The sequence below is a fragment of the Dromiciops gliroides genome, chromosome 3 (assembly GCF_019393635.1).
Source record: "Dromiciops gliroides isolate mDroGli1 chromosome 3, mDroGli1.pri, whole genome shotgun sequence".
In the NCBI taxonomy this organism is placed as follows: domain Eukaryota; kingdom Metazoa; phylum Chordata; class Mammalia; order Microbiotheria; family Microbiotheriidae; genus Dromiciops; species Dromiciops gliroides.
In genome coordinates, this window is record NC_057863.1 from 339,104,882 (window position 1) to 339,119,112 (window position 14,231).

General features: G+C 38.8%; 1 protein-coding gene across 2 annotated transcripts in view; it reads right to left on the reverse strand.

The window, feature by feature from the left end:
• Positions 1–14,231, reverse strand: part of FYTTD1 (forty-two-three domain containing 1) — a 44,830-nt gene that overhangs the window by 20,425 nt on the left and 10,174 nt on the right. For both annotated transcript variants that reach the window (XM_043996373.1, XM_043996372.1), the window contains exon 3: positions 163–311. In XM_043996373.1, coding sequence (XP_043852308.1) covers positions 163–311 — 149 coding nt within the window. The remainder of the gene's footprint in view (positions 1–162; positions 312–14,231) is intronic.

Consider the following 14,231-nt stretch of genomic DNA (forward strand, 5'->3'; position numbering starts at 1 on the left):
GAATACCAGCATTAATAACAGTTCTTTTGAAGCACTTTATAAACTAAGATATTAATATTAGTCTTATACACACCAATTTTAATCCAAATGGGGTGGGGAGGGAGGGATGGATGTGAAAGAGAGAGACATGATTATTTTTCATGACATCAACCATTATCTCACCTTCTCAATTAAAGGTGGTCGAATGATAGGGCTAATTCCTTTACGAACCCCATTTGCTTTCCGAGCTGCCAGGCCAGTGATAACTCCATACGAACGTCTCTTTCCAGGGCCCATTCTTCCTCTGCGGCCCAAACCATTTTTGCCAAAACCTATTAAAATGAAAGGAGAGCAAGATAATCAACTAAAATGGAAAAAATAAACTGAAATGTAAAAAGTCATTGCTAGGTTACCTCCTCCTCCTTTTCTTCATCCTAAAGGACTTTTGAAATTCAAATACATATTAAGAATCCTCTCAAAATCTCAACATAGAAGTTTCATAAACTACTCTGCTCTGTGTCCATAGGGACCTCTCACCTTAACTTGGAGTTGTGTAAGACCTTCTGATAGTCACTACAGTTATCCCTTCCACATCATGGAAGTTAGGGGTGCAATGCCCCCACAATCTGGAAATCCTGCATAAAATTTTTTGGCCTTCCCTTCATACTAGAGAAGCCCAAATTATTATGGTATTAAAAGATAAAATATTCACATATACAATACTATACATACATTTAATGCATTTCTGAGTTTGTCTGTTGGCCTTTGCATGTCATCTGAAGTTTCTGCTAAACTCCCATTTAATTTCTTATGCTGACTCATGATATATCAAAATTGCAATGTAGAAAGCTATGCTGTGGAAGAGATGATTTCTTTCCACAGCATCAGGGAAATTAGGATACGGTATTCAAAGGGCACATTTATGGAGAATAAAGTCATTCTACGGAAGTCTCAAATTTATTTCTAAGATGGCTTCATTTTGTCTGGTTAATCAAGTCTCCCAATCTTCTTGCCCAAGCCTTATCTCAACCATGGTTCTACTATCTATCATAAAGTGAATATGAAAAGAGCACTGAGACACTGAGATACTACCATCCCCAAATTAGGCAGCTTAGTCTCTCCCTCTCTCTTTTTCTCTCTCCCCATACCCTACATAGCTAAATAGGTCAGAGCAGACCTGGCCAAACCTCAGATGTCATATGTATAGAATTGTTATTTGAGGTTTTATGACCCCATCTTTTGGCTAGAATTTACCCCCCCACACACGTGTACACTGGCCTGGGGCTCAGGCCAGCACCTCTGCAAACAGAACGGTGCTCCACCCACTGGCTGTAGCCAGTGCTGGCACTTCACATCATCACCACTTGCCGACGCCTACAGGGGCCTGGCAAAATTATAATGACTGGGGGCAGCTAGGTGGTGCAGTGGATAGAGCACCGGCCCTGGAGTCAGGAGTACCTGAGTTCAAATCTGGCCTCAGACACTTAACACTTACTAGCTGTGTGACCCTGGGCAAGTCACTTAACCCCAATTACCTCACCAAAAAAAAAAAAAAAAAAAAAAAAAAGACTGGAAGCCCAGTGAGGGCAGTCATGTGACTGTCAGTCAGAGCTGCCAGCCAATTGGCTTGGGGCTATGTGTGGTCAGGCTGGGGTCTGCTGGGAAGAAGGGAGGTTTTTTGCCATTCTAGCTTGAAGCTGGAAGGTGACAGGATGCTACTGTGTGTTCTCAGCTGATTCCTGGGCGGTGGTATTCTTCAGGTTGTATTATTTCCCTTTCCCCATTTTATTTCCTTTCCCTTACTCCTACTGATCCTGTTTGTGTTTTTTTAAGTTCGTTCTTGTTAAATAAATCCTGCTCTGTTTTGAGGGAGGCTGTAGGTCTCCTTCCTTGCCCCAATATTGCTAACACTCCCCAATTAAAAATTGGTCCCTACACACATTATCATTGCACTTAGCAATTTCATCATGGCACACTTTACTTTTGGTTCAATTTTACCCCAAAGAACAAAAATATGCCCCATTCTTCCTACTTATTTGTTACTGCCAAGATATCATCAAAAGCATTAATCTCCAGCACAGAACAAAGCCACATAGTAAGGCAGGAGTGAGGACACACTTCAAGGGCTCCCCCTGGACATCTCAGTCATTATACTCTTCATCTGGCTACATAAATTGGCTCATTTTTCTATTCATACCTTTCCAACATGGAATATAAATAAATGAATGAAAAAGCATTTAAACCTTTGAGACATGCCAACCACTGGGCTAAGGGTTGTGGATATGAATTAAAAAGGACAGTTACTTTCACACAAGCTCACATCCTTATAGGGAGAGAACACATACAGAGAGGCTCAATTACAGGGTGGACAGAAAAGCCCAGGGGTCTATAAGGTACAGTAGCCTGGCAGAGAACAAGGCCCCTTCTGGTTCTAAAGCCTAACATTTTGACTTCTATATGTATACAAGCCTTTAGGATACATAACAGAGTGGATGCAATGGCTAGGTATCTGGAGTGAACAGGGCAGAGGAGATGGTATGTTCCACATCTTACTGGAAGGACTATAGATAATGACTTCCTGCCAATCCAAACCATATGTGTGGCTCATGTGTGCCACAGCCAGGGAGGCTGGGGGTTGGGGGTCGTCCAGCCTACAACTTTTAGAAAGGAGTATATACTTCAGAAACAAAGTGAAGCAGGATATCTGGGTTCTCCCCCATTGAGGTGGGGAGTAAGTAGTGAATAAAAGCACTATCTAATGATAGGAAGTTAGGAAGATCTGGGCTCAAGTTCCATTTCTCATACATTGTCTATGGAGTCCTTAATGTGTCAATGAACCTTCTCATTACAGTGAGCAATTTTCAGTCACTACCACTTTGCAACTTACACTGACTGATCTACATTGGAAGAGGGGCTTTCCTCATGAGGAATTCCCTATACCAATGAAATCATAGGTCTAGCCCTGTGAGGTAGTATTATTATTCCCATTTTATAGTTGAGGAAAACAGGACAGATATTAAAATAACTTGCCCAGTATGTGTTAGAGATGGAATTTGAACCCACCAGACCTTTCTGACTTGAGACTACTTCTCTGTTCATTATGCTATTATGACAAGACACATTCATTCTACCTTGTCACTAACTATATAGAACATACTCATGCCCATTTATGTAACACAAAGTATAATTTTGCTATTTCAAAGGACTTTAGAAATTTATAATTTCTACCTTTAAAACATATTTTTGGGGGCAGCTAGGTAGTGCAGAGGATAAAACATCGGCCCTGGATTCAGGAGGACCTGAGTTCAAATATGGCCTCAGACACTTGACACTTACTAGCTGTGTGATCCTGGGAAAGTCACTTAACTGTCATCGCCCCACATAAAAAGAAGAAAACACCATATTCTTGGTCTTGTTTTTTTATCTTAAGGCAACTTCTTGATTAAGAACACACCCCTAGGGGCAGCTAGATGGCGCAGTGGTTAAAGCACCGGCCCTGGATTCAGGAGTACCTGAGTTCAAATCCGGCCTCAGACACTTGACACTTACTAGCTGTGTGACCCTGGGCAAGTCACTTAACCCCAATTGCCTCACTAAAAAAAAAAAAGAAGAAGAAGAACACACCCCTGCAATGGTTAAATGGGAAATTATGCTTATTTTTACATGTGGCTCTAATAATACACTTCAGCAAAGGGGAAACTGTTCACATTTTGACAAAAATGTTGTAGGCAACCCACACCTACAAAAAAAAAGGTTTCTTCCATTAATGAGCCCCTAATATACTTCAGACTTAGTCAACTTATACAGAACCTTTTTAGGAATTCACCTTTTACGTAAAGTAAACCCACAGATTTGTACAACTAGCAAGATATTCATACATTTTACTGACTGCACTTCATATTAAAAATGTAAACAGTCAAAAGCAAAATGAGCCCAAAGTTATGTAGGTCTCATGAACTATCACTAGAACAATCACAAAACAGGTATTTGACTTATTGTGTTACACTCATGAGGAAAGAAATCAAATTTCTAAATCAGAATTTTATTATTTCATAGGTACTTGTCATTATAACTAATGGTTAAGGTAAATATTTAATTAAATAAAAAGTCACTAATAAAATCCCAGCTAAAAAAGTAAGTTAGTACTTAGAAAAACAAAAAAATGAAAAAGTTTTGATAGGTTATGGTTAAATTGTGAAACTTTCTATATACATCTTTTATCTACTAAAATGAGTATTGTTACTTAATAAATCAATCTTACAAAATATTTAGGGGTTCTAATAAAACCTGACATTCATAATTATTAAAAACACAAGCATTTAAAGAGGAAATACTGCTCTCCAGGAGGTTTCATTTCCCCCTAATTTCTATTGCCCTAAAGTATCACATAAGATCTGTGCTGAAAGTGTACCTCCAACAGAAAAGAATTGTAAATAAAGTAAATACCCATCAATTGAGGAAAAAGTTAAATTATAGTGCATAAATGTGATGGAATAATTACTGCACTATGAAAATGACAAACACCAAAACACTCAATTCAACACAGGAAACTATATGAATTGAGGCAGTTAAGGGGGAGGGCAAGACAAAATTAAACACTTTTTTTCTTTTTTGGGTGAGGCAATTGGGGTTAAGTGACTTGCCCAGGGTCACAGAGCTAGTAAGTGTCAAGTGTCTGAGGCCATATTTGAACTCAGGTCCTCCTGACTCCAGGGCCAGTGCTCTCTCCACAGTGCCACCTAGCCGCCTACACTTTCTCTATAATGACTAAGCAAGGCCCCAAAACAAACCGGAGAAAATGGACTTCTTTCTTTTTACTGCAAGTGGGTGTGGCAGGGCAGACTGGATGGATTATGAAATACTGCACATGTTGACAGAAACAAGTCTTTATTTTGGTTACTTTGCTCAAGTGGTTCTTATCCTTTAACAACAAACTTTTTTTACCCTTAAAAATTGAGTTGAGTAGAGGAGGGAGGAGATATATTCAAAAAGTAAAGTCAGATGAAAACAAAAGATATTAATCATTTTAAAAGGCAAAAATAAGTGAAAGGAAAAAAAGCTACCTGAAAGAACACACAACAGAATGAAATCAGAAAGCACTGCTTCTCTTTTTGTAATCACCAAAAAACCCCAGACACAAAGTAGATGTAGCATATACAAAAATTTAGATATCAATCACTGGACCATCAAACACCCATGAAATATAAGTGTAGAATGCCCCCCCAGCCCCCTTTTTATTCATTTTGTAAAGTTATTCTTTGTTACAGGTGAAGATTCCATTGGGAGTTGGGGAGAAGAGGAATAAGGTAAATAAAGGAATATATTACAGTGAAAAAAAGCATCAATAAAACTTAAAAAAAAAAAACCCACAACTTTGCAGAGATCCTCTCCCTCAATAAGAATTAATGGAGGGGCAGCTAGATGGCGCAGTGGATAAGCACTGGCCCTGGATTCAGGAGTACCTGAGTTCAAATCCAGCCTCAGACACTTACTAGCTGTGTGACCCTGGGCAAGTCACTTAACCCCAACTGCCTCACCAAAAAAAAAGAATTAATGGAAATATTTGGTTTTACCCAAAATTTAATAACTACAATTTCCATTATCTTCCAAGACACAAAAACATTACATATATGAATCATACCATTTCCAAACTGCATTTATATCAGTTCATGTTTACATCAATCCAGTATGGTAAATGTTAATATAATCTCTCATTCTATACATCTGAGAAAAGTGGAGCTCAAACAGGTTAAATGCTTGCCCAAAATGGCACAAATGAGAGTGAATGAGAGTCTCAGAGAGAGAGAGAGAGAGAGAGAGAGAGAGAGAGAGAGAGAGAGAGAGAGAGAAGTGTGTATACTGGGTTTCCTTAGGAAAAAAAAAATCTTGACTTTTTAAACAGTAAAACTAAGAACTCCAACTCAGGAGAAATCACTGCACCTAATAGTTTACTGAAAGCATGATCCTGCATCAGATTGTTTAAAATTATAAGAAAAAAAAGTTCAAATTTTAAGGTTACTTAGTGGAAACAAATTCTTTTATAGATGAGAAAACTGAAGTTGAGGTGACAGTCAGAATTTTAACCCATATCCTCTGGTTTCAGGCCCAGCATACTTTTCACAGTATAATATGTTGTTTTGAATGCATTTCAAAATTAATTTGAGGGGCAGCTAGGTGGCTCAGTGGATAAAGCACCAGCCCTGGATTCAGGAGGGCCTGAGTTCAAATCCGGCCTCAGACACTTGACACTAGCTATGTGACCCTGGGCAAGTCACTTAACCCTCATTGCCCTACAAAAACAAAACCAAAATTCATTTGAACAGAAGATGTAAAATTTGTGAAAAATTTAAAGTCTTATGTGAAGAAGGAGAACGAAGAGAAGGAGAAGAAAGAGAAGGAAAAGAAGGAGAAGAAGAAGGAGGAGGAGGAAGAGAAAGAAATAGAACCAGGAAAACAATATGCACATTGAAGACAATAATGTAAATGAAAACAAAGCACTGGACTTGGAATCAGAATAATCAGATTCAAATTCCAGCTATACTTCTTCTTACACTTTGTGATGTTTAAAATCTATATTGTGTGAACGCCTTAAATTAGAAGCTTCAGCACCAGTCTTTGGGCATTAAACATTTATTGAAGCATACAGGTATTAACATGGAGTTCACAAAGTTAAGAAAAGGTCTATCTAGCCTAGAGTTCCAGCCTGGTATGGGGTTTCCTCAAGTCCTCCTCCAGGAGCCTGCTTTAATCAGGAACTCTCCAGCAAGCTGATTGTGGAAGCTTTTTATAGGTCTGGAACAGAAGCAGTCCTTACACACTGCTTCAAGCTGATTGGTTGCCGTCATCCAAATCCATTGGTTTTGAAGGTGTTCTCAAATTGAGTTCACAGCCTAGCTTCTGAGAACAATACCTTCTTAAGGGCTAGCCAGGTGTGATTACAATCCAGTTAACTTGAAGTAGGCTAATCAGCAGTCAATCACTTTCACTTGATTCAATCAGTCTGGATTAACCTCCAGGTGGGTCTTTTTGTGAGTATCTGCTAAATCCCATTATTTTATCACAACTTCCTGTGTGGCCCTGGGGAAGTCACTTACCCTCTCTGTGCCTTAGTTTCCTCATCTGTCAAATAAAGGGGTTGGACTATGTAGCCTGTAAAGTCCTTTCCAGTTCTGAGTCTATGAACTAAAGGCAAAGGAAGCCAAGCCCTGTTTCACTGTAATGAATAATCTAGGGCCCAGAGAACAGAAAACCTCCTTTTTTCTTAGACAGGTTGAAGATTACAAGTATAGTTAGATGTTAGATAGGGTAATACAGTCCCTTGGTTTTAACTGGGAGGAAGAGAATAAGCATTTATTGAGTGCCTACTACATGCCAGACACTGTGCTATGCACTTTACAAATATTATGTCATCTGATCCTCAATAATGCTGGGAAGCAGATGTTTTAAGATCTCCATTTTACAAATGAGCAAACCAAGGCAGACAGTGGTTAAGTGACTTGCCCAGGGTCATATAGCTAATAAGTGTCAAGTGTCTGAGGCCACATTTGAACTCAGGTCCTCCTGTATCCAAGTTTGGTGCTTTATCTGGTGCACTACCTAGCTGCCCCCAAGAATTTTAATTTTTAGAAAATTTTTTCTAAGTATGGAAAAGATGTGTGGGTTTTCACAGGCTTAATGTGTCAATACTGTGATGAAGTTGCCCTGCCCAACCTGGGCCCAACCTTGCTTGCCATCACCAATACATACTATTTTCCTTTGAGGGTTCCCCAGAACCCTCTTCAGTCTTCTCCCCATTCACCCCATACAACATTCCATGTTGGATCTCTATGACTTTGCACTAAGCTATCCTCCGTATCTGGAATGCATTGCCTCAATGATGCTGTCTCGCTGACTCCCATCTTTCTTCAAAATGCAGCTTAAGTGGGGCAGCTAGGTAGTGCAGTGGATAGAGCACCCACCCTAGATTCAGGAGGGCCTGAGTTCAAATCCGGCCTCAGACACTTAACATTTACTAGCTATGTGACCCTGGGCAAGTCACTTAACCCCAACTGCCCTGCAAAACAAAAACAAAAATGCAGCTTAAGCATCACCTTCTATAATAAAACCTTACCCCAAACCCCCAAATTGCTAGTGCCACTACTCACTACTTTGTATTTATTTACACATGTATATGCATCTCACCCTCAATCTAACTTTTGAGAAAGAAGGTATTGTTGCATTCTTCATCATTTTTATTGAGGACAGAGTATAGTGCCTGGCACGCAGCAGATCTTTAATTGGTGATTGATCCAATTTCTGAGTCTGTGACAGTAGAAAGCAGACTGGATAGAAGTCATCATAGGACCTGTTTTTTTGGCTTCGCTACAGACTAGCTCTAATTTTGAGCAAAATCCCTTAACTTTGTCTTGTTCTCCACTTCCTTTCCTATAAAAAAATAGTACTGGATGACTCCTGGAGTTCATCCCAGCTCTGACTCTAAGTCCTGGTCTAGGCCACTATAATCACCTTCAAAGTGGTCTCCCCATCTCCAGTATATCCCTTGTTCAATCTATGCTTTACCCTGCTGCCAAAAGGTTTTTTCTTTTTTTTTTTTTGGTGAGGCAATGGGGGTTAAGTGACTTGCCCAGGGTCACACAGCCAGTAAGTGTTAAGTGTCTGAGGCCGGATTTGAACTCAGGTACTCCTGACTCCAGGGCCGGTGCTCTATCCACTGCACCACCTAGCTGCCCTCAAAAGGTTTTTCCTAAAGCACAGGTCTGACTGTAAATAACTCCCCTGAAGCAAACTCTTCAGGATCTGCCTCTTCTTTACGGCAAAATACAAATTTCCTAGCCTAGCATTTAAGGCCCTTTACAAACTGGCTCCAAGTTGTCTTTCCAGCCTTGTTTAGCATTATTCTGTGTTCCAAGCATCATACTTTCTACTTTCCAACCAAATTGGATTACTAGCTGTTCCCAGAACTCAACGTTTCATCTCTCATCTCTCCATACAAAAGATATCCTGTCATCTTCTAAAACTCAGCTCAAGGACCACTTCCTCCACACAGCCTTTTGTGATGACCTCAGCTGAAAGCATTCTTTTCCTCTTCCAATTTTTGTAGCATATGATTGGACCTCTCTGTGTCAATGCAATATTATTGCCTCTCATGGTTAAGGTTTTGTATGAAGAGGAGAAAATATCAAGAAAAAAGGATAGTGTGCCCTCAAGACCCTTATACTTTCTTTCGCCCCATAATTTCCTAACTTCATTATACTTACTGATGTACATGTCACAACCACCCCAAAAGAATATTATATCCTTAAGGATTGGGGGCAATGTTATTTTTTATTAAGGTATCCCCTAGTGCTTAACTCTAGATATTCTGAATGCACTTTGTACTTTATATATCTGTTGATGTAGAGTAGATGGATCATAGAAGTTATTTCATCTTATAGGCCACAGACAGTATCGTTTCCAGTTCAAGGCTCTACTTTATAAGAATGACACTAGCAGAATGACTGGTGCAATACCTAGAAACAGTATAATAAAAGAATGATTTAAAAAACTAGATTTATCAAAAAGGCACAAAGATATTTTACTACTGGTGGCCCTATAATCCAGCTACTGTCTAAAACAGTTTTGAGCTATATTCCTCAAAACGAAACGAATATCCTTTCACCATAGCTGTATCACTAGTAGGGTTATACCTCAAAGAGATTAAAGATAGAAGGGAAAAGACCTATACATCCCCCCCAAATGATAGTAGCACTTTACGTATGGAAACAAAGAGGCCTATCTACTGGATAATGGCTGTCTAAATTATGGTATTATTAATAAAGGAAAAACAAAAACAGCAATACAATGGAATACTGCTCCACAAGAATCAATGAAATGAAATCTGTTTAAAAAATGCTTTTATCATTTTGGGGAGGAGAGGAAGCATCACTGTTCTTAGTTCATGAGGATGATCATGTTTGTTGATGGGTGTCAAGTTCTTAATATAAAAAATAAAATAGGAAAAAGGGGAAAGAACTCATTATGTCTAGCATGGAGACAAGAAGATTAAGAGGAGGCATGAATGGGGTTATTACACAGAAAATGTAACAGACATTTTCTGTTTCAAGCTAGACTAGAAAAATTGGTGAAATGAAACAACTTTCTAATCCATAGTGAAGCAGAATGCCCTTGCTAAGTAGAGAAGGTCAGGGATATGGGCTCGGAGACTATCTAGTTCAACCCCTTCATTTTACACAAGAAATGAAGCTCTAGAAAACATCATGTGACTTCTGCAGGAGCATACTTGACTAGTAAGTGACCCCAAGGCCAGTCTAGCTACCTTGCTGTCAGGCTGCTGCCTTTCTAGGTACTAAGTCGGGCTCATTATCTGTCAAGAAAGCTACATAAATGGGATTTTTTTTCATAAAACAAAAGTTGGAACCAGATGACTTCTAACATTCCTTCAAGTTCCAAAATTCTGTCATTTAAAAAAGTTTATTCAGAAAACAATTATGATCATACTGAGTTGATGCGCTGATTGGTTTTGGCTGGGATCTTTTCCCTCTGATTATGTTTATTCATTGCCATAAAGAGCAGCTCCCTGGGGAGGAAGAGGGAGAAACGTGTAGATGTGAAGGGTGATGGAAAACAGAAGATTTCAATAAAAATTATTTTCATAGAGAGTGGTAGATAAGTGAAAGAGATTAATACACAAACCACAGTAGTAAGTGACCATAGTGATCTAGTGTTTGTTAAACCCAAAGATTCAAACTTTTGGGGCAAGAACTCACTTTTGGACAAAATTTGCTGGAAAAACTGGAAATCAGTTTGGCAGCCCAACATCTCACATCATCTACCAAGATGTGTACATGATTTTGACATAAAGGGTGATATCATAAGTAAATTAGAGCAGGAGGGACTATTTTATCTGTCAGATCTATGGATATGGGAAGAATTTATGACCAAACAAGATAGAAAACATCACAAGAAATAAAATCAGTAATTTTGATTACATTAAATCAACTTATTTCACACAAACAAAACCAATGCTAACCAATGCAGCAAAGATTAGAAGGAAAGCAGAAAACTAGGGGGAAAAATTTTTACATAAAGTTTTTCTGATAAAAGCCTCATCTCTCAAATATATAGAGAACTGAGTCAAATTTGTAAGAATACAAGTTATTCCCCAATTGATAGTCAAAGGATATGAATAGGTAGCTTTCAGATAAAGAAATCAAAGCTATCTATAGTAATATGAAAAAATGCTCTAAATCATTTTTTTTTTTCCGGTGAGGCAACTGGGGTTAAGTGACTTGCCCAGGGTCACACAGCTAGCAAGTGTCAAGTGTCTGAGGCCGGATTTTAACTCAGGTCCTCCTGAACCCAGGGCCGGTGTTTTATCCACTGTGCCAGCTAACCCCCAAATCATTCTTGATTAGCGAAATGCAATTTAAAATAACTCTGGGGTACCAACTCATATCTATCAGACTAGCTAATATGACAGAAAAGGAAGATAACAAATGTTGGAGGGGATGTGGAAAAATTGGGACACCAATACCCTATTGCTGAAGTTGATAACTGACTGAGCAATACTTGAAAGCAATTTAGAACTATGCCCACAGGGTTATAAAAGTGTGCAAACCCCTTGACCCAGCAATAACCCTAACTAGGTCTATATCCCAAAAAGATAAAAAAGAAAAAGGACCTATAGGTACAAAAATATTTACAGCAGGTTTTTTTGTTTTGTTTTGGGGGGTGGGGGGGGGATGTTGTGGCAAAAAAGTAGAAATGGAAGAGATGTCCATCAATTGGGGAAATGGCTGAACAAGTTGTGGTGTATGAATGTGATGGAATACTATTGTGCTGTAAGAAATGATGAGCAGGCAGACTTCAGAAAAATCTGGAAAGATTTAAGTGTACTGATACTGAGTGAAGTGAGCAGCACCAGAAGAACATTGTACACTGTAAAAGCAACATTGTGTGATGAACAACTGTGATAGACTTGACTCTACTCAGCAATATAATGATCCAAAATAATTCCAAAGGACTCATGATGGAAAATCCTCTCCACTTCCAGAAAAAAAACCTATGGAATCTGAATGCAGATTGAAACCATACTATAGGGGCAGCTAGGTGGCACAGTGGATAGAGCACTGGCCCTGGAGTCAGGAGGACATGAGTTCAAATCTGGCCTTAGACACTTAACACTTACCAGCTGTGTGACCCTAGGCAAGTCACTTAATCCCAATTGCCTCACCAAAAAGGAAAAAAAAATAAAAGAAACCATACTATAAATACAAATGTTAAAAACTATCTTTACATGTAACTGGAAAAAAATACTGTTAAGATTGGAGGGGGAAAAAAAGGAAAAACAAAAAACACCTGGATCTTATGATTACCCAAAACAAATAAACAAAAGCAACAACAAAAAAGTAAACAAGAATAACCCATGTGCCAAAATTTCCTACCTCTGCAAGTTTTTTATAAAATGTTCTATAAATCTCCCCATTTCCCCTCCAGAACCTTCCTATGTGAAAAAGGCAAATAAGGGAAAATATTTGACACCAAGATAGTAGCTAACAATATTTGTTATCTGGTGAACTGGTGTGCTCCCAGTTCTGTGCTGTAAGGAAGGATAGGTTCCTTGTCTCTTCTCCAGGATTCTGGATGTTTTTTAAATATTATTCGGAGTTCAACTACTTTTTAAGTAATCTGTTCTTTTTGTGTTTGTTGTTCTTGTAATAAGTTTACTTTACTCTATATTACTTCATACAAATCTTCCCATGATTGTTTCAATTTCTCCTTTCTTACTGCGCAATTTAAATTATTTCATGAGAATAATCCTCATGCACACACTCATTGAAATGCACTCACACACAGACACTGACATACGCCAAAGGTATTTTTTTTTTTAATGAGGCAACTGGGGTTAAGTGACTTGCCCAGGGTCACAGAGCTAGTAAGTGTTAAGTGTCTGAGGCTGGATTTGAACTCAGGTCCTCCTGACTCCAGGGCCAGTGCTCTATCCACTGTGCCACCTAGCTGCCCCCGCCAAAGGTATTTTTTGAAGAAGCTGTGAGAACACAAAGGCTTTTGCGAATGTAATTTCATAGCAAACTACTCAAATGATGACCACATGCCTCTGTTTCAAACAAAAGCCTACACTTTTAACACCCATGTTCTTCCAGGGATGTTGCATAGTGGCAAGTCATATAAATACCAGCATCCGCAAAAGGAAAGCATGAACTAAAAGGCAAGAGAGAGGCAACAGAGGCATGAATCAGCTCTAACTTATTACAAACGAGGAAGTATCCAGGAAATTCAGTGCAAACGATGTCATTAAAAATATAGGACTAGAAACAAATAATGGGGGGCAGGTAAGTGGCACAGTGGATAAAGCACCAGCCCTGGATTCAGGAGGACCTGAGTTCAAATCTGACCTCAGACACTTGACACTTACTAGCTGTGTGACCCTGGGCAAGTCACTTAACCCTCAGTACCCCACCAAAAAAACAAACAAAAGAGACAAACAAATAATGGGTCAATCATATAATGAAAACAGTGGTTATAATCTGTGTTGATGAGTATGCATCCATTTTCTTTTTAGAAGTCCTCAGCTTAGGGAGTGGCTAGGTGTCGCAGTGGATAAAGCACGGGCCCTGGATTCAGGAGTACCTGAGTTCAAATCCGGCCTCAGACACTTGCCACCTACTAGCTGTGTGACCCTGGGCAAGTCACTTAACCCCCATTGTCCCACAAAAAAACAAAAACAAAGACAAAAGTCCTCAGTTTAATAGGTCAGGTTTGAGAAAACTGAAAATTAAATTGATTTTCACTTATTTTATTTGATAATTGATTCTAATTTTTATCACCGTTCTGCATAACTGATTTTCTTTAAAATTCACAGGTACAAAAATTCATCCTCCCTACATTAAGTTCAGAAATTCAGTTCCCTTATTAAAACACTTTAATTATTAAAAGAAGCCTGCTATGTTAAGTCTAAGAGTTCAGTTTCTGTATATAGTAAATCTCTTTTAACTGATGCAAAAACAAAGTTCCATATTAGCTGTATTGGGAAAGAAAACACAGACCACAACAGCAATGCAACAAGAAAAGTAAAGAAAGTTTAAAAACAAAGCAAAAAGAAAATTGAACAGACTGTGTGTTCCATTGGCTCCCAGGATATTGGGTAGAGCCTCCAAGGAAGATTTATAAAAGGACTTTTATGGAATGGAAGAGTGGATAAGTCATAAATGTATCTCAATATACATTACCAT